This window comes from Bufo gargarizans, chromosome 3 (genome assembly GCF_014858855.1).
Source record: "Bufo gargarizans isolate SCDJY-AF-19 chromosome 3, ASM1485885v1, whole genome shotgun sequence".
NCBI classification, from domain to species: Eukaryota; Metazoa; Chordata; class Amphibia; order Anura; family Bufonidae; genus Bufo; species Bufo gargarizans.
In genome coordinates this window covers 468,099,864-468,118,774 of record NC_058082.1, presented here as the reverse complement: position 1 = coordinate 468,118,774, position 18,911 = coordinate 468,099,864, and the positions used below count along the sequence as shown (strand labels likewise).

Here is an 18,911-nt window from a genome sequence, read left to right as displayed (position 1 = left end):
AGAGATAGATAGATAGAATACTCAGCAGTGACGGATTCTCACTTCAGGAGACTGTCTGATCTCTGCCCAGACTTTACCTCAATGGAGGAGGAAGAGAGACTCTCCATACTGCTGAGGGAAGAGGAGAACACAGCGGCCACAGCAGCACAATATATTACTGCCTGCCATAGACTGAGAGGAGCCTGATATACCATGGAAACCCCACCCTGGATGTGCCCAATCCCCTAAACTTACCCTATACCCCCACCCTGGACATGTCCCCATTCCCCAACCCTACCCAATTATTTCCCACTTGCTTTGGCAATGCTAAAATGTATTTAGTCCTGTCAATAAAGCTGATTTGAATTAGATAGATAGATAGATAGATAGATAGATAGATAGATAGAGAGATAGATAGATAGATAAATAGATACATATATTCAATCTACAGCACCTAAACCAGCCTATGTTCATTTAAAAAACTTGTTAAATTATTTGTTAGATTTGAATGTATCCGTACAGTGGACCCCCAAAATACATTTTACTGGTGGGCCCTAGGTACCCCAGTCCGACACTGGATAGATAAATAACACATGGTTGTCTGTTCTTAGTTTTAATGAAAATCTCTGACGGTATGGGCCTAGCCTCTCACCAGCCTGTACTGTATCCTACAAGCATGTGAGATTTCTGCAGGTTCATTGCACAGACGGCTCATAGGACGCTTCTGTAAATGTACTGTGAGCTAACATAATGATTCAGCTTTTACAATAGTTACCTTAGAAGTTGAATAGATTCAATACTGTGAGATTATTACACTTTATTTAAACTTCACTGTCTTGTGAAAGTGGCTTCGCTGAACTACAGTATCAAAGTACTTGGTAGATGTAAATTAAAGGGTATGTCCACTTTTGATTAGTGCTCATGCACATGACCGCACCGGCTACCGGCCATGTGCATTTCACATTTTGCGGAAAGGAATAGCTGGCCTCTAAGGCCCCTTTCACACGGGCGAGTATTCCGCGCGGATGCGATGCACGAGTTGAACGCATTGCACCCGCACTGAATCCTGACCCATTCATTTCTGTGGGGCTATTCACATGAGCAGTGATTTTCACGCATCACTTATGCGTTGCGTGAAAATCGCAGCATGCTCTATTTTGCGCGTTTTTCACGTAACGCAGGCCCCATAAAAATGAATGGGGTTGCGTGAAAATCGCAAGCATCCGCAAGCAAGTGCGGATGCGGTGCGATTTTCACGCACGGTTGCTAGGAGACGATCGGGATGGAGACCCGATCATTATTATTTTCCCTTATAACATGGTTATAAGGGAAAATAATAGCATTCTGAATACAGAATGCATAGTACAATAGCGCTGGAGGGGTTAAAAAAATAATAATAATAATTTAGCTCACCTTAATCCACTTGATCGCGTAGCCAGCATCGCTTCTGTCTGTCTTCTGTGCTGTGTGCAGCAACAGGACCTTTGGTGACGTCACACTCATCACATGATCCATCACATGATCTTTTACCATGGTGATGGATCATGTGATGACCGGAGTGACATCACCACAGGTCCTGTTGCTGCACACAGCACAGAAGACAGACAGAAGAGATGCCGGCTGTGCGAGCAAGTGGATTAAGGTGAGCTAAATAATTTTTTATTTTTTTAACCCCTCCAGCGCTATTGTACTATGCATTCTGTCTTCAGAATGCTATTATTTTCCCTTATAACCATGTTATAAGGGAAAATAATACAATCTACAGAACACCGATCCCAAGCCTGAACTTCTGTGAAGAAGTTTGGGTTTGGGTACCAAACATGCGCGATTTTTCTCACGCGCGTGCAAAACGCATTAGAATTATTTTTTTTCTCACGCGTGTTCCCGCAACGCACCCGCACATTTTTCCGCAACGGCCGTGTGAAAGAGGCCTAATAGAACAGTCCTGTCCTTCTCTGCAATGCAGACAATAATAGGACATGTTCTATTTTTTTGTGGATATACGGAAACAGAATGTGCATGGAGTGATTTCCATTTTTTTTCCGTTGAAGTGAATGGTTCCACATACAGGCCACTTAAAAAAACGGAACAGACAGAAAAAAATACGTTAGTGTGCATGAGCCCTTATTGTTTTTTTTAATAGAAATATATATATATATCGGACCGCAAAACACTACGGACGTCTGAATGGACCCTTAAACTGGATAAATCATTGGGCTATACCATTCGACAGTGCAGAGACAAGGGTGTCAAAGAAAGACGTGTAATCAGAATTTCAATAAATGGTTATAAGTCTCTAATTAAATAGATGAATTCATTAAATAATAATTACAATAACCTTTTAATAAACATTTACAGTTTAACAATTGTCATTGGGCAGTTCCAGTAACAGACCATGCATCTGAAATTGGGGGGGGGGGGGGGAATTTGCATATTTGACTGGATTTGTGCTTTAATAAATATTATTATGTGTCCTAACATATGTCCTCCATACATCTTGTAATTTTCAGTTAATGAAATACCTGAGCAACGATTTCAGAGAATTAATTAATAGGAATCGAATGAGAATTGAGGTGACGAGCCTGAAAAACGGCAGCGTCATTGTGGAATATCAAATCCTCACCAACATCGCTGACAATATCACTTTGCCCTCTGTAGAGGCAAATTTCACCAGTGCCCTTAAGCAAAGCGATGTTCTGGACGTAGATAATTCATCTTTTGTGTTTAAAGGTATGTACTAGTATTTTGTAATGTTTGAAGTCCAAAGCCTGACGCTGCACTACTCAGAGGTTGTCACTGTCATGTACAAAAATATAACTACTATAATACTGCCCCTATGTACAAGAATATAACTACTATAATACTGCCTCCTATGTACAAGAATATAACTACTATAATACTGCTCCTATGTACAAGAATATAACTACTATAATACTGCCTCCTATGTACAAACATATAACTACTATAATACTGCCTCCTATGTACAAGAATATAACTACTATAATACTGCTCCTATGTACAGGAATATAACTACTATAATACTGCTCCTATGTACAAGAATATAACTACTATAATACTGCTCCTATGTACAAGAATATAACTACTATAATACTGCTCCTATGTACAAGAATATAACTACTATAATACTGCTCCTATGTACAAGAATATAACTACTATAATACTGCCCCTATGTACAAGAATATAACTACTATAATACTGCCTCCTATGTACAAGAATATAACTACTATAATACTGCTCCTATGTACAGGAATATAACTACTATAATACTGCTCCTATGTACAAGAATATAACTACTATAATACTGCTCCTATATACAAGAATATAACTACTATAATACTGCTCCTATGTACAAGAATATAACTACTATAATACTGTATCCTATGTACAAGAATATAACTACTATAATACTGCCTCCTATGTGCAAGAATATAACTACTATAATACTGTCTCCTATGTACAAGAATATAACTACTATAATACTGCTCCTATGTACAAGAATATAACTACTATAATACTGCTCCTATGTACAAGAATATAACTACTATGATACTGCTCCTATGTACAGGAATATAACTACTATAATACTGCCTCCTATGTACAAGAATATAACTACTATAATACTGCCTCCTATGTGCAAGAATATAACTACTATAATACTGCTCCTATGTACAAGAATATAACTACTATAAAACTGCTTCTATGTACAAGAATATAACTACTATAATACTGCTCCTATGTACAAGAATATAACTACTATAATACTGCTCCTATGTACAAGAATATAACTACTATAATACTGCTCCTATGTACAAGAATATAACTACTATAATACTGCTCCTATGTACAAGAATATAACTACTATAATACTGTATCCTATGTACAAGAATATAACTACTATAATACTGCTCCTATGTACAAGAAAATAACTACTATAATACTGCTCCTATGTACAAGAAAATAACTATTATAATACTGCTCCTATGTATAAGAATATAACTACTATAATACTGCTACTATGTACAAGAATATAACTACTATAATACTGCTATGTACAAGAATATAACTACTATAATACTGCCTCCTATGTACAAGAATATAACTACTATAATACTGCCTGCTATGTACAAGAATATAACTACTATAATACTGCTCCTATGTACAAGAATATAACTACTATAATACTGCTCCTATGTACAAGAATATAACTACTATAATACTACTCCTATGTACAAGAATATAACTACTATAATACTGCTCCTATGTACAAGAATATAACTACTATGATACTGCTCCTATGTACAGGAATATAACTACTATAATACTGCCTCCTATGTACAAGAATATAACTACTATAATACTGCCTCCTATGTGCAAGAATATAACTACTATAAAACTGCTTCTATGTACAAGAATATAACTACTATAATACTGCTCTTATGTACAAGAATATAACTACTATAATACTGCTCCTATGTACAAGACTATAACTACTATAATACTGCTCCTATGTACAAGAAAATAACTACTATAATACTGCTCCTATGTACAAGAAAATAACTATTATAATACTGCTCCTATGTATAAGAATATAACTACTATAATACTGCTACTATGTACAAGAATATAACTACTATAATACTGCTATGTACAAGAATATAACTACTATAATACTGCTATGTACAAGAATATAACTACTATAATACTGCCTGCTATGTACAAGAATATAACTACTATAATACTGCTCCTACGTACAAGAATATAACTACTATAATACTGCTCCTATGTACAAGAATATAACTACTATAATACTGCTCCTATGTACAAGAATATAACTACTATAATACTGCTCCTAGTGTACAAGAATATAACTACTATAATACTGCCTCTATGTACAAGAACTATAACTACTATAATACTGCCTCTATGTACAAGAATATAACTACTATAATACTGCCTCCTATGTACAAGAATATAACTACTATAATACTGCTCCTATGTACAAGACTATAACTACTATAATACTGCTCCTATGTACAAGAATATAACTACTATAATACTGGCTCCTATGTACAAGAATATAACTACTATAATACTGCTCCTATGTACAGGAATATAACTACTATAATACTGCTCCTATGTACATGAATATAACTACTATAATACTGCTCCTATATACAGGAATATAACTACTATAATACTGCTCCTATGTACAAGGATATAACTACTATAATACTGCTCCTATGTACAATAATATAACTACTATAATACTCATCCTATGTACAAGAATATAAATCGTCTCTTGTCTATCGATGTCATGCTATACATTTCCGTTCTATTTTTTTATAATAATGTGTATTGTATTTTCAGCTCTGAACGTCTGCGCATCTGATCAGAACGGTTGCTCTGCGAATGCGACCTGCACATCTAATGGTGGACAATCTACATGTCAATGCTTTTCTGGTTTTGTTGACACTAGTCCAAGTGCCCCAGGGATCACATGTGAAGAAGGTATGGAAGATTCTTTCATATTTTGAAATTCGTTCACGCTTCGTTTGTCGGTAAAAGCAGAATTGCGTTATGTATTCTGTTACCACGGACCATGACGCAATTCTATGACAGAATAAATAACGCAATGCCTTTAGAGGCATTCTGTTATTCATTCACTTATAATAGAAGTCTATGTGCTGCAAAACGGATCCGTTCCGTTATGCAGGCTATAGACTTCTATAATGAGGGAATGAATAGCATTATGGTCCGTGGTAACGGAATCCATAACGCAATTCTGCTTTTACCACCAAACGAAGCGTGAACGAATTTCAAAATATGAAATTCGCTCATCTCTATTTCTACATACATGTATATAATATACAGTAATATGACGTATTTGATCAGAAGCCTTCTCTGTACTCTTTCAATAATCGTCAGAACCTACTCTGTGCTGATGAGAAGCAGCAATTCCCATACAGTGCTCTCTAATGTGAGCTGTCCTCAGCTTGGAACTCGACTCATGTTTTAAAGGTCTTTAAAAGTGGCAAACAATGACTCACAAAAACAGTTTTCTGGAGGAGTAATATTATACATACCTCTATATTTGCATATTTTGGAAATCTCCGATTTAAAATATAACCCACTTCTGCTTCCAAAACCCTCTGATATGTTGGGAGAAGACAATATTTGGAGCCAAATGTCTTCACTTGCCACCAACCTTTTAAAATATAGGCGACTATAAGAAACTTTGTAGTGTAAGTTATCAGAGAAAGATGCCTCTTTCTCCACTTATCAGGCTCCCCCCCCATACTATCATTCTCCATCATCTTAAACGATTGAGACAGACTGTCAGCTCACAAAAAAAATCTAATTAAATGATGTCCAGAGAACTCTATGGGGAATAGGAGGGAGTTGATAGTCCGTGAGTTGATGGCAAATGCTGATAAGTAGAGAAAGAGGACATTTTCTCTTATATATTGTGCTGCACTGTGGTATTTGGTCCTGCCGGGGCAGTATATTGTGCTGCACTGTGGTATTTGGTTCTGCCGGGGCAGTATATTGTGCTGCACTGTGGTATTTGGTTCTGCCGGGGCAGTATATTGTGCTGCACTGTGGTATCTGGTTCTGCTGCGGTGGTATTTCGTGCTGTACTGTGGTATCTGGTTCTGCTGGGGCAGTATGTTGTGCTGCACTGTGGTATTTGGTTCTGCCGGGGCGGTATATTGTGCTGTATTGTGGTATCTGGTTCTGCTGCGGTGGTATTTCGTGCTGTACTGTGGTATCTGGTTCTGCCAGGGCAGTATATTGTGCTGCACTGTGATATTTGGTTCTGCTGGGGCAGTATATTGTGCTGCACTGTGGTATCTGGTTCTGCCGGAGCAGTATATTGTGCTGCACTGTGATATTTGGTTCTGATGGGGCAGTATATTGTGCTGCACTGTGGTATCTGGTTCTGCTGGGGCAGTATATTGTGCTGCACTGTAGTATTGCTAGCCCTACCTACTTCTGTTGTCCCTGCCTACTTGTATTGCCTGAGATTCTGTCGATCTGGATCCGCCTACGACATGGAGCCACTTATAGTTTTTTTTTCCAGGGCCCCTGGTAATTAGTCATTAGTATTCATCAGTGCTAGTAAAAGGGGCGGGGCCGTGACAACCATATAATATTCCTATTAGTCTTAGAATCACGTTTTGTTATTGATATTTCCTGTCATCTTTATGCAGATATTAACGAGTGTGCCTCGAGCAACCTGAACAACTGTTCGCTGCTGGCGACCTGCACCAACACTGTCGGGAGTTATCAATGTCAGTGCAAACCAGGAACTGAAGATAAAAACCCTACCCTCCCCGGACGAGACTGTTTGGGTGAGTGCAGTCTGATATAGTAATATTAGTATTCAGGAGTGCTAGTGAAAGGGGCTGGGCCGTGACAACCTTATAATATTTGAGACAGGTGCCTCCCCCTAGGGCCCTCTATGTCGCGCGTACCATTTGTAGGAAATGCCGAGTGGTATAATGGTGCGGCCTAAAATGTCCCTTTATGTGTGTCACGGTGCTCCTACCTGGATTCAGCTGGACCACAGGCTTTGGCTCCGAAGCAATAAGCAGGGGCAATAATTGAGGGATTTGAAGGAAATAATTTGAGTCCAGACCTTGTCCCCTAGAGTTGAACAGCAGCTTTACTTTGCATAAACATTTCTCCAAAATGGTATACAGGCTTTGACTTTGTCCGAGCAGGCTTTAGCATTAAACTTGGCAGGCAAACTCATCTCTGCTACATCTGTTTCTCGCTGGCTCTGCTGTACTGACAGGCTGGCTGTATAACTCAGCTTCTTCTTTATGCTGCGCTTTCTTTCTTTGTAGTCTGGTCTGTCTCCAGATTAGACCAAGGAACTTTTCTCCTGGCTTCTGAGGCTTTAAGCTTTTCCCTCCATGGCCAGCAGAGCTTAGGGTGCTCTAGTTGGCTTGGGCACGTCCAGAAGGGGCGTGTACCTCCACCTGTCCCCTAGCAGGGGATAAGCTAGACTGACTAACACTGGTCCCCACCCTTCCTACATGAAGTGGGACTCTCACACTCCTCCACAGAGGGGGGTTAGAATGGAATGGAAAGCTCCATTCTACCTAACTGTAGCTCTGCTGTGTTTGCTGCCACCTGCTGGTGAACCAGGCACATTACATTTGAACATAACAGTTACATTAGAAATAGGAATGCACAGCGAAGTGGTAATGCCACTCTGGGGCGTTACATATTTACATTAGTATTACAATCACATTTTATCTATATTTTCTGTCATCTTTATGCAGATATTAACGAGTGTGCCTCGAGCGACCTCAACAACTGTTCGGATCTGGCGACCTGCACCAACACTGTCGGGAGTTATAACTGTCAGTGCAAACCAGGAGCTGAAGATAAAAACCCTACCCTCCCCGGACGAGACTGTTTGGGTGAGTGCAGTCTGATATAGTAATTGTAGTATTCATTGGTGCCTCACGGCTGGCGACCTGCACCGACACTGATGGGAGTTATCTTTGTTGGTGTTCCCTGGGAATGCAGGATCTTAACCCCTCCAGTGCCGGGCAGCAGTGTCTTGGCATTTCTGTATTTTTAGACTTTTTGCCAATACAGATCAGAAAACGCTTGTTTCTGACCAAAGACTACAGGGGTCATTTACTAAGTGATATACGCCAGTTTTCTGGCATATATCTGTCGCAGATTGTGGCGCAACTGTCATTTGCACCTCAATCTGCGACTTCTCCCCGTTCACTCCAGGTCTAAAAAGGGGTGAGGCAGGGAAGGGGACAGGTTATTTTAGGAGTAGAAAATGATCTAAATTTAAGCGAGCAAGGAAGCCATCTTACATTTAGAGCGGAGGTGGATGCGCCAAAGTTATGTGTCCGCAATTGTGGACAAGAATAGACAGTTCTATGGGGGGTGCTGGCCTGGGTGTATTGCGGATCTGCAATTTGCGGATCCGCAATACACCACAGACGTGTAAATGAACTCTTAAAGGGATTGTCCACGTTTTTTTTTTTTTCTGTTTACGTTCCGTTTTTTGCGTTCGGTATACGGTCCATATTTACGGAACCATTCATTTCAATAGGTCCGCAAAAAAAACAAAATGTACTCCGTATGCATTCCGTTTCCATATTTCAGTTTTTCCCTTCCCTTCAAAGGTAGAACATGTCCTATTATTGCAAAAAATTGGATGGGACGGCTCACCCTGCTTTAGGATTACTATGGTGCTCCAACTGCAAATGTGACTCCTTATGCTGAGTGCCCTTCGCATAACGGACAAGGATAGGACTGTTCTATTAGGGGCCAGCTGTTCCGATCCACAAAAAATGGAATGCACACAGACGTCATCCGTATTTTTTGCGGATCAGTTTTTTGCAGACCGCAAAATACTGAAAAAGCCATACGGTCGTGTGCAATAGGCCTTAACCTCAGGATAGGCCATCAATATCTGATCTGTGGGGGTCTGACCCCTGCACCCTTGTATAAGAGATGTTTCAGGACAGCCAACTTCAAGTGGCGGAACCACACAGACCCATTCCTTGTGCAGTGGACACTGCTGGTAACAGCAGCGCTGCTCTCATTCTCTTAATGGGGTATTCCAATCTTGGACATTGGGGGCATACCGCTACCATATGCCCCCCAATGTCTGATAGGTGCGAGTCCCAACTCTGCGCGGCAAACCTCTATTCATTCCTATGGGAGTGTTGAAAATACCTGAGCGTCGAGCTCAGCCATTTCCGTCAGCCCCATAGAAGTGAATAGAGCGATGTCCGTGCTTGCGCAGTGCACTTCCCATTCATTTCAATGGGACTTCCTGCGACCATCACCTATCAGACTTTGGGGGTATATCCTAGCGTTATGCCTCCAATGTCCAAGATGGGACAACCCCTTTAAGCTACTCCAAAAGAGATAAAGGGGTTGAAGCATGGTGCAATACCCCTGCCAACCAAATAATGATAACCTATGTAAATCCACCACCCCCCCACCCATGGTGGTCTCTGTCAGTCCTGCGGTGATGACATCACACCGCAATGGTGATGCTTGCATGACCATTGAAGCAAGTGACTGACAGCAGCAGTCACAATTGACTGCTTGTAGTAGGTATCGGTATTGTGGCATCAGCCTTTTACACCCCTCTGTCTAATCACGACATCTAAGGGGTTAAAACTCTGATCCTGGTGCTTGCAGACTGGTGTCATGTGTGTATGACCACTTTTACATAGTGGCTTTTGCAATCAGAATAGTTACCAGGCAGCTTGCGCAGAGTCCGCCCCCTATCAGGGACAGCGCTGTCACCACGGTTTACAGTCACAACCGTGTCAAGAATGGACATCAACCGCAACTGAAAACAACGGGGGTTGGATCTCCGTGAAGTTGCACGGGGACTTTTTGGCACAGAACTCACACCAAATTTCCCCTGTGTGAACATACCCTAGGGCCCCTTGCAGACTGGCGTGTCCGGATTAGGTCCGGATGTGTTGCAGATGCGTTCAGTGAAAACTGCTCGATTTTGCAAGCAAGTCCTTCAGTTTTGTTTGCGTTCGCGTTCAGTTGTTCAGTTTTTATCGCTCGGATGCAATGTGATTTAATGCGTTTTAATGTTTATAAACAACATCTCTTAGCAACCATCCGTGAAAATCTCATCTGCACTTGCTTGCGGATGTGATTTTCATGCAGCCCCATTCACTTCTATGGGGCCTGCGTTACGTAAAAATTGCAGAATATAGAAAATGCTGCGATTTTCAAGCAACGCACAAGTGATGCTTGAAAACGCACATGTACACAGACCCATTGAAATGAATGGGTCCGGATTCCGTGCGGGCGCAATGCGTTCGCATCACGCATTGCACCCGTGCGGAATACTCGCTCGTGTGAAAGGGGCCTAACACCGCCAGCAGCTGGAGAAGGCTCAGCACATTTGTCATACCCACATGGCAGATGTCACTAAGGGGTTAAGGAGAACCATGGACGCTTCCTTTCCCTGAACTCATGTGAGGAGCTCAGACACCTCACAGGACGTATCTAACCTTCAGGCAGAAATCTCCTAATTAGTGATAATTATGGGTCGGCCTGGACCTTTAGCCTCTGGGACTTTTCTAGACTCATTTAAGCTGCGCAGTAATTCATGTTTTACTGAAGAAACCAAGGAGACAATAGTCGTCCACAAGACACGTGAGATTGTAGAACAGACAGTCCACCCTGTTCCATATACATATGTGCCTTCAGGAAAATGGTGGCCTCGGTGAGCAAAACATAAACTAGGCCTCAAGGAGACGAGCTGTTGCCCATAGCAACCAATCCAATCACTGCTGTCATTTTCTAAACATGGCTGAGTGCGTGTTGCGGACAGCAAGCATCGAGTCTGCAATACACGGGCATCGGCCGTGTGAACTCCGTGCTGCAGGGCGGACCCATTGACTTGAATTGGGTCCGCAATTCGCAACATATGGCGAAAGATCTGAAGCCCACGGAAACACACGGAATACGGACTTTATGTTGTAAAAACCGGACCCATTCATGTCAATGGGTCTGCACCGCCATATGGGATTCACATGGCCAGCGCCTGTGTATTACAGACCGTGCACGGCGGCCATACCGTCATGTGAATGGGGCCTAAATAGCAGGTCCTCGCACCGTGTAGGTGACCCTCCTACACCCGACCTCTGCCTGAACCCATTGTGATCCTTACAATAAAAGGTTTTCATCCCGTGAAGCTGAGTCAATATTTCCTCTCGTGTGAGAGACTATTAACGCTGAGACCGCGACAAACATTCCCACAGTGCGTCCCGGATGACTCCATATTATGGTCGTGCGTACAATGGGCTGAAATAAATGAGAGATCTCCTGCCCCCACATATGTCACAGAGATGGGTGACTGCCAACACGGCCACCATTACTGGTTACCAAGCTTTCCCACAATCCTCCACACCTGTGGGCTCTAGAACAGCAGCCATATTGATTTTTACCCAGCTTTCCCCAAACCAGGGGAAAATGCGGGATGCCCACGTGTTTTGCGGTCCACAAAACAGATACTGTCGTGTGCTGGTGGTTTTAATTTTTTGGCTGACAGGCGAATTCTGAAAATTTTCTACAGAAATTTGGCGCTACCTCGACTTCCTCACCCTCGTCTCCCTATGTGATGTATTATACTCCGGCCTTTATGAATGTCACTGACTGTATGCCATTTATCTTCCAGATCCCGTCATCTGCTACAGCTCCACCACATTCTGCTCTGCTTCATCTACCTGCAAGATCGATTCCCGAGGCCAGATATGTGCCAGTAAGTATCCGGATCTGTCTATATACACCACACGCTCGTCTATTTGTATAGGTCCTGAAATCTATAGATGCTGCAGGGCTGAGTTGTGTGAGAAATCTATAGATGCTGCAGGGCTGAGTTGTGTGAGGTGTCGTGCTGAGTTTGTCATTTGGCACACCTCACTGTCATGTCAGGATGTATTTCTTCAAGGACACAAAGCATGACTCTGTCCTCTCTTTTTACTGTGTTCTACGGAAACAGCAGAGCTGAGCTTGCCAGGTTGAGTGAAAAGGAGTTGGGTGTAGCAAAGGCGAGTTTGTCTTTTGGTGCAACTCATGCTACCTGAATACCAGTCAGCAGTCTAGAGTATATATATATATATACTATTTTGAGGGGTCAAGAGTTGGGACTCACTTTTGATCCCCAAATTTAGTGTGCCCATTGCAGGACAATAACAAAAATTCAGTTTGCAGTCCTAACCTTGTAATTAGATCTTCTAGTCAGGGCAGGATACACCTTCTACGTGCCCTCCTGGGAAACCTGCTTGTGGTGGGGCACTTGCCCTGACAGCCCCCTCTAGCTACAACCATACCCATTGCAACTTCTCCTTTATCTATAATAGAAGGGGGTTCTCCACTTCCTTGACAATAAGAAGATCACAAAGTGTCCTCCAGCTGGGACCTTCTGCGATCAGTGGTGATCATCATCTGTGGTGACACCTGGTAGTAAGTGTTTCATTTCCCTGCAGCACCACCACAGGCCAAATGAAGCATTACACAGTGTCCATTTACTTCAATGGGTTGACTGTATAATGGAGGACAGGGCGGGTCCTCCAAAGTGAGAGAGATGCTCTCTTGTCAAGAGGACACCTCTCTATTGCTTCCTTAATAGGGTGTATGACGATAGATTTTCTAACCTGGACAACCCCTTTAAGTGTCCAACGTCATCATCTCTTATGATCTTCTCCTTTCCACAGGTAAGCAGGCATTCCCGTCCACCGTCCTAATGACTAAAGCTAATTTTACCAGCGACCTCTATGATAAATCCAGCCAAGCCTATAGGAATCTATCAGAAAACTTCACAGGAAATGTAAGTAAACGATCTGTGGTCCAGACCTTATACTTTATGTAATTCCAATCAAGACATAAAGGGGCAAGGTTCTCTGAATGACCCCTATCCATGGGGTCTATCAGGGCACCTGAGAGTAATGGAGACCCTGTTATTGCAGTTCTTGCCGTCAGGAACCTTCTCGAAGGTCCACGTTCTTCCGTCTTCACCAATGTTTTTGTCTTGTGTGGACTGAAGTCTTATATTTTCTTTACAGATTGCCAAGAACGTGAAGACTGAGCTGAATCTTGACAGCTTTGAGATCGTCGTGGTGGGCTTCAGAAGCGGCAGCGTGTATGCTCACATGGTGGCCATCACAAACTCTTCTTCACCAATTAACATGACGGCATTAGAAGTAGCTCTGAAAATAGGGGCAGAAAAATTCCTGAATACTCCAGTTTTGGTCAATGTGATGCCATGTAAGTAGCACAGCTCAGTGGAGGGCTGCCTTGATAAATGATAAAATTCAGTATGCCTGCAGTCACCACTAGGGGGAGCTCACCCTATATGGACTTATGCAGCTATTGTAGGCAGTCAGCTCTCCCTAGTGATGGCTGCAGGTATCGTGTCTCAGTGCAAATTGGATTTTTTTTTTAAATCTCATCTAGAACTATTTGAAATCTTTGTGCAGCTTTTTTTCTCCTGCGTGTGAACATAGCCTTAGTATGTGTGTTCATGGAAGGATCTTTCAGTGGTGAAAACACTTCATGTTAGTCTATGGTCATTAGTCACTGTTACGTGATCAATAGATCTGAGATGATTGTTATACATGGAAGGAGACGAGATGCTGCCAGACACTTCCGGCACCACTTATATCTGGGAGAAATATTAGGGTCACGCAAGTGAAATCTAATTGTCCCCATCTATACTTCTCCTCATGGAAAAGGGACTAATGGCCAAAATCCCCTATATACATATATATATATCGGATCTTAAGCATTGCTGCTATTACTAACTTGATAACATCGCCACCTAGTGGTGACTTGCAGTAAAGACAGGAGTTTGGCCTATATTGTAAATCAGGGAGGCTCAACCTGTGGCCCTCCAGCTGTTGCAAAACTACAACTCCCACCATGCCCTGCTGTATGCTGTCCGGGAATGATGGGAGTTGTAGTTTTGCAACAGCTGGAGGGCCGCAGGTTGAGCATGCCTGTTGTAAATGATGCCTTTCGTGCCTGTTTTAACTCTCTCAAAGTTAATAAATGACTATTATATGAAACTCCATATCTATGTATTATTATACTAACCTAAAATAATCCGTAAATTTTACATGTTGCCGCGCACAAGTGTAATATAACAGTATTAACACATTGTTTCCTTTCATTACAGCAATACCCACGGTCCCGACCACAAGCCCGGCCCAAGACAATGGCTGGAGGACGGCAACCATAGTCATCGCCGTCCTGCTGGGACTCTTCTTATTAATAGTGGTGGTCTTGGCCGCCTTTTGGATATACACCAGGCACCGGGTTGGAAAATACTCGCCTTATTATGTGGAGAACTCTACAAGGTCTAGCTACAGGCAATTCTAGGGAAAACAGAACAATATGTCGCCTGATGTATCCGTATTTATTCCGCCATAATATACAGTGACAATTCTTTTCAGAATTCTTGGACTACCAAATGGCGGAATTAAAGGACTTTGCAATATAGATGAAATGTCTAATATTTGAAATGATAGTATTTTATAGGAAGCAATATAAATACATGAAGTAACATGGATATACTGTATCTACCATTTTATTATATATCTATTTGCCAAAACCAAAGAAAAAAAAAAATCTATTATAGTAATATATTTTGTAAAACTTTTTTGTACTGAAGAATTTTCTATTTGTGTCCTTAATATTATCCCCTTTAAGAACGGTCTCCATTTCCTTTCCCCTCGCTTCCTTGTCTTACTTGTACAGGAACAGCAGGTTTGTGTAGCCCGCTCGGTGACCACTTCCGTACGCGTAACTGCATGTACTGCGAAAGTGGTCACTCAGACAGGAAGACAAGAGGTTGCTAGGCAACCCAAGATAACACACCCTGCAGAATATTCTATGGGGGAGCTGCGTGGATACAGTTAATCATGGACGGTTGTGCCGTCTCAGAATGTCTAAGGCCCCTTTCACACGAGCGCGTGATGCTCCCGCATTGCTCCCGCACGGAATCCGGACCCATTCATTTCAATGGGGCTGTGTACATGAGCGTTGGTTTTCACGTGAAAATCGCAGAATGTTCTATAATCTGCAATTTTCACGCAACGCTGGCCCTATAGAAGTGAACGGATGGTTGCTAAGAGATGTTGTTTGTATACCTTCAGTTTTGTATCACACGCGTGAAAAACGCATTAAATCGCATTGCACCCGCGCGATAAAAACCGAACTGAACGCGATCGCAGACAAAACTGAATGACTTTGTTTGCGAAATCGCGCATTTTTCACTGAACGCGTTCGCAGCGCATCCGGATCTAATCCGCACACGCTGGTCTGCAAGGGGCCTAACTATGTGAGAATTGGGGCGTAATCAACCAATAATCGCATTATCAGTGCCTGTATCGGGATGAATGAAAGTCCTCGTACTGTTGCCGGAGAGCCTTATACATGAACAAATGTCACTCTCGTAGGTTTACATGATGATTATATATAAATATATAGTTAGATTATATTAAATATGCATTCATTGCACATGTCTATTATGAGGGGCGTCAGATGGAAGTCGTCTGCCGTTCTGTATGGGACTGGAGTGGGGCCAGAAACCACAGCCCATAGCTCTCATTCCCAAGTCCAGTCACCGCTTCCTAGCTGGCTGGGAACATCACTGGAATCCGTTGTTGGGGGTCATAGTTATATTCATATTGTTGTAAGGCCCATATATGTATATAATGCAATAAAGCCACGTGTATCATGTGTAACACTTAATATGTATACCATGTTTTATTTATTATGATGCTATTTAAGCTGAAGAGAATAAACAGATTATTTTACTAGCGTGTGGTTTAGTCTGAGTTATTGATTGGAGGTCAGAATCTAGGACAACGGTCACCAGCAGGGGGAGCTCAGGAGCTTACTGAAGACAGATGAACAGATCCTATTGTATTGAGCTCCCCCTAGTGGTTGCTGCAGGGAGACTGGAAATGTATTGTTTAACTCAGTAAGCATACAGAGCATTATGAGCTCTGTACATATCAGTCTAATCGGGGATACGGTAATTACATTATCATTGCTTTACTTTGAGGATAAAAAAGTGCATAAGAAGAAATCATAGGGCCCAACTGTAAAACACACAACGGGCCCCCAGCTCTCCAACAAATGCTTTACATCTTTATTCATAGTGAGGTCCAAAATGTTGCACAAATGCATCTTTTTTCTGATGTCATAAAACACATAATTGTTCCTGTATCAACGATAATATTATCTATTTTTTTTTATATGGATATATATGTATATTATTTTTTTCAGATTTGTAAAGAAATGTTTACAATTATTCATTTGGAGTGATGTAACTCCACAGTATATATCCTTGAAATACCTTTAAAATAAAAAATTTACACATAAAACACATAATTATGGCTGCCGGCTGGCACCAGCAGGGGGAGCTAATGGCTATGATTACATACAGGTAGAATTTAGAGGAGTTGTCTGAGATTATCCTCAGGATAGGTCATCAATATCAGATTGGCGGGGGTCGAATCCTGGCACTTCTGCCAATCAGCTTGTCGGTAAGCTCTGCATCCTCTCCCTAGGCCAGGGATCATCAACCTTCGGCACTCCAGCTGCTGTGACACTACAACTCTCAGTCTGCACACTTTCTTGGCTGTTCTTTTAACTCCCATAAAAATGAAAGGAGGATTCTGGGAGTTGTAGTTTCAGAACAGCTAGCGCATCAGAGGTTGCTGATCTCTGTCCTAGGCCATGTGACGTCACGTTCATCGGTCACATAGCCTATGCACAGTTCAGTTCCATTAAAGTGAATAGACCTAGGCTCACAGTAGGTACAGTATGTCCACATTGTGCCCCTCACAGTAGTAATACCCACATTGTGCCCCCTCACAATAGTTATGTCCACATTGTGCCCCCTCACAGTAGTAATGCCCACATTGTGCCCCCTTACAGTAATGTCCACATTGTGCCCCCTCACAGTAGTAATGCCCACATTGTGCCCCCTCACAGTAATGCCCACATTGTGCCCCCTCACAGTAGTAATGCCCACATTGTGCCCCCTCACAGTAATGTCCACATTGTGCCCCCTCACAGTAGTAATACCCACATTGTGCCCCCTCAAAGTAATGTCCACATTGAGCCCCCTCACAGTAGTAATGCCCACATTGTGCCCACACAGTAGTTACATATTTACATAATTACATAGTAAATACGGTTGAAAAAAGACATAAGTCCATGAAGTTGAACCAAGGGATCGGTGGGAATCCCAGAAGGAAGTGAGACTCAGATTTCTACACGTTTGCATAAGTATTAATGTTGTTTACTTTTAAGAAATCATCTAAACCCTTTTTAAAACGGTCCCCTGTTCCTGCTGTGACCACGTCCTGAGGAGTCTATTCCACAGATCCACAGGTCTTACAGTAAGGCCTCATGCACACGACAGTATTTTTTCACGGTCCGCAAAAACGGGGTCCGTAGGTCCGTGATCCGTGACCGTTTTTTCGTCCGTGGGTCTTCCTTGATTTTTGGAGGATCCACGGACATGAAAAAAAAAGTCGTTTTGGTGTCCGCCTGGCCGTGCGGAGCCAAACGGATCCGTCCTGAATTACAATGCAAGTCAATGGGGACGGACGTTGAGACAATATGGTGCAATTGCAAATGGATCCGTCCCCATTGACTTTCAATGTAAAGTCAGGAGTCCCTTTATACCATCGGATCGGAGTTTTCTCCAATCCGATGGTATATTTTAACTTGAAGCGTCCCCATCACCATGGAAACGCCTCTATGTTAGAATATACTGTCGGATATGAGCTAGATCGTGAAACTCAGATCTGACAGTATATTCTAACACAGAGGCGTTCCCATGGTGATGGGGACGCTTCAGGTTAGAATATACTGAAAAACTGTGTACATGACTGCCCCCTGCTGCCTGGCAGGTGCTGCCAGGCAGCAGGGGGCAGACCCCCCCCCCCCGTTTTTAACTCATTGGTGGCCAGTGCGGCCGCCCCCCCTCCCGCCCCTGTAGTTAACTCATTGGTGTCCAGTGGGCCCCCCCCTCCCTCCGCTGTAGTTAACTCGTTGGTGGCCAGTGGGCCCCCCTCCCTCCCCTGTAGTTAACTTGTTGGTAGCCAGCCCCCCCTCCCTCCCCTGTAGTCAATAAACCAGGATAGTCCATATAAATGTAAATAAACATAAGTCCTTGGAGGCTCAAAGGATCACATGAGTCCGTACCCAGGCTTGCAAAGGTTAAACAGGGGTTTCCCGTGAGGGGCTACCTGGGCCCATAATGTAGTCCCCAAACCTCACAGGTCGATGCCCCCTGGTAGAACGGGTGGACCTCCTTACTGGCAGGGATTCTTCCTGCCTGGATTCAGGAATGTCAGAGGAGCCCACCG

General features: G+C 42.6%; 1 protein-coding gene across 1 annotated transcript in view; it reads left to right on the top strand.

The window, feature by feature from the left end:
- The window catches only part of LOC122931679 (mucin-17-like), a 32,118-nt gene extending 17,217 nt beyond the window's left edge, over window positions 1–14,901 (top strand). The window contains 9 exon segments of the mRNA XM_044285747.1: window positions 2,490–2,709; window positions 5,368–5,508; window positions 7,212–7,352; window positions 8,292–8,455; window positions 8,458–8,578; window positions 12,200–12,283; window positions 13,239–13,351; window positions 13,587–13,788; window positions 14,699–14,901. Of these exon segments, the coding sequence (XP_044141682.1) occupies window positions 2,490–2,709; window positions 5,368–5,508; window positions 7,212–7,352; window positions 8,292–8,455; window positions 8,458–8,578; window positions 12,200–12,283; window positions 13,239–13,351; window positions 13,587–13,788; window positions 14,699–14,901 (1,389 nt within the window).
- Window positions 14,902–18,911: the final 4,010 nt, after the last annotated feature.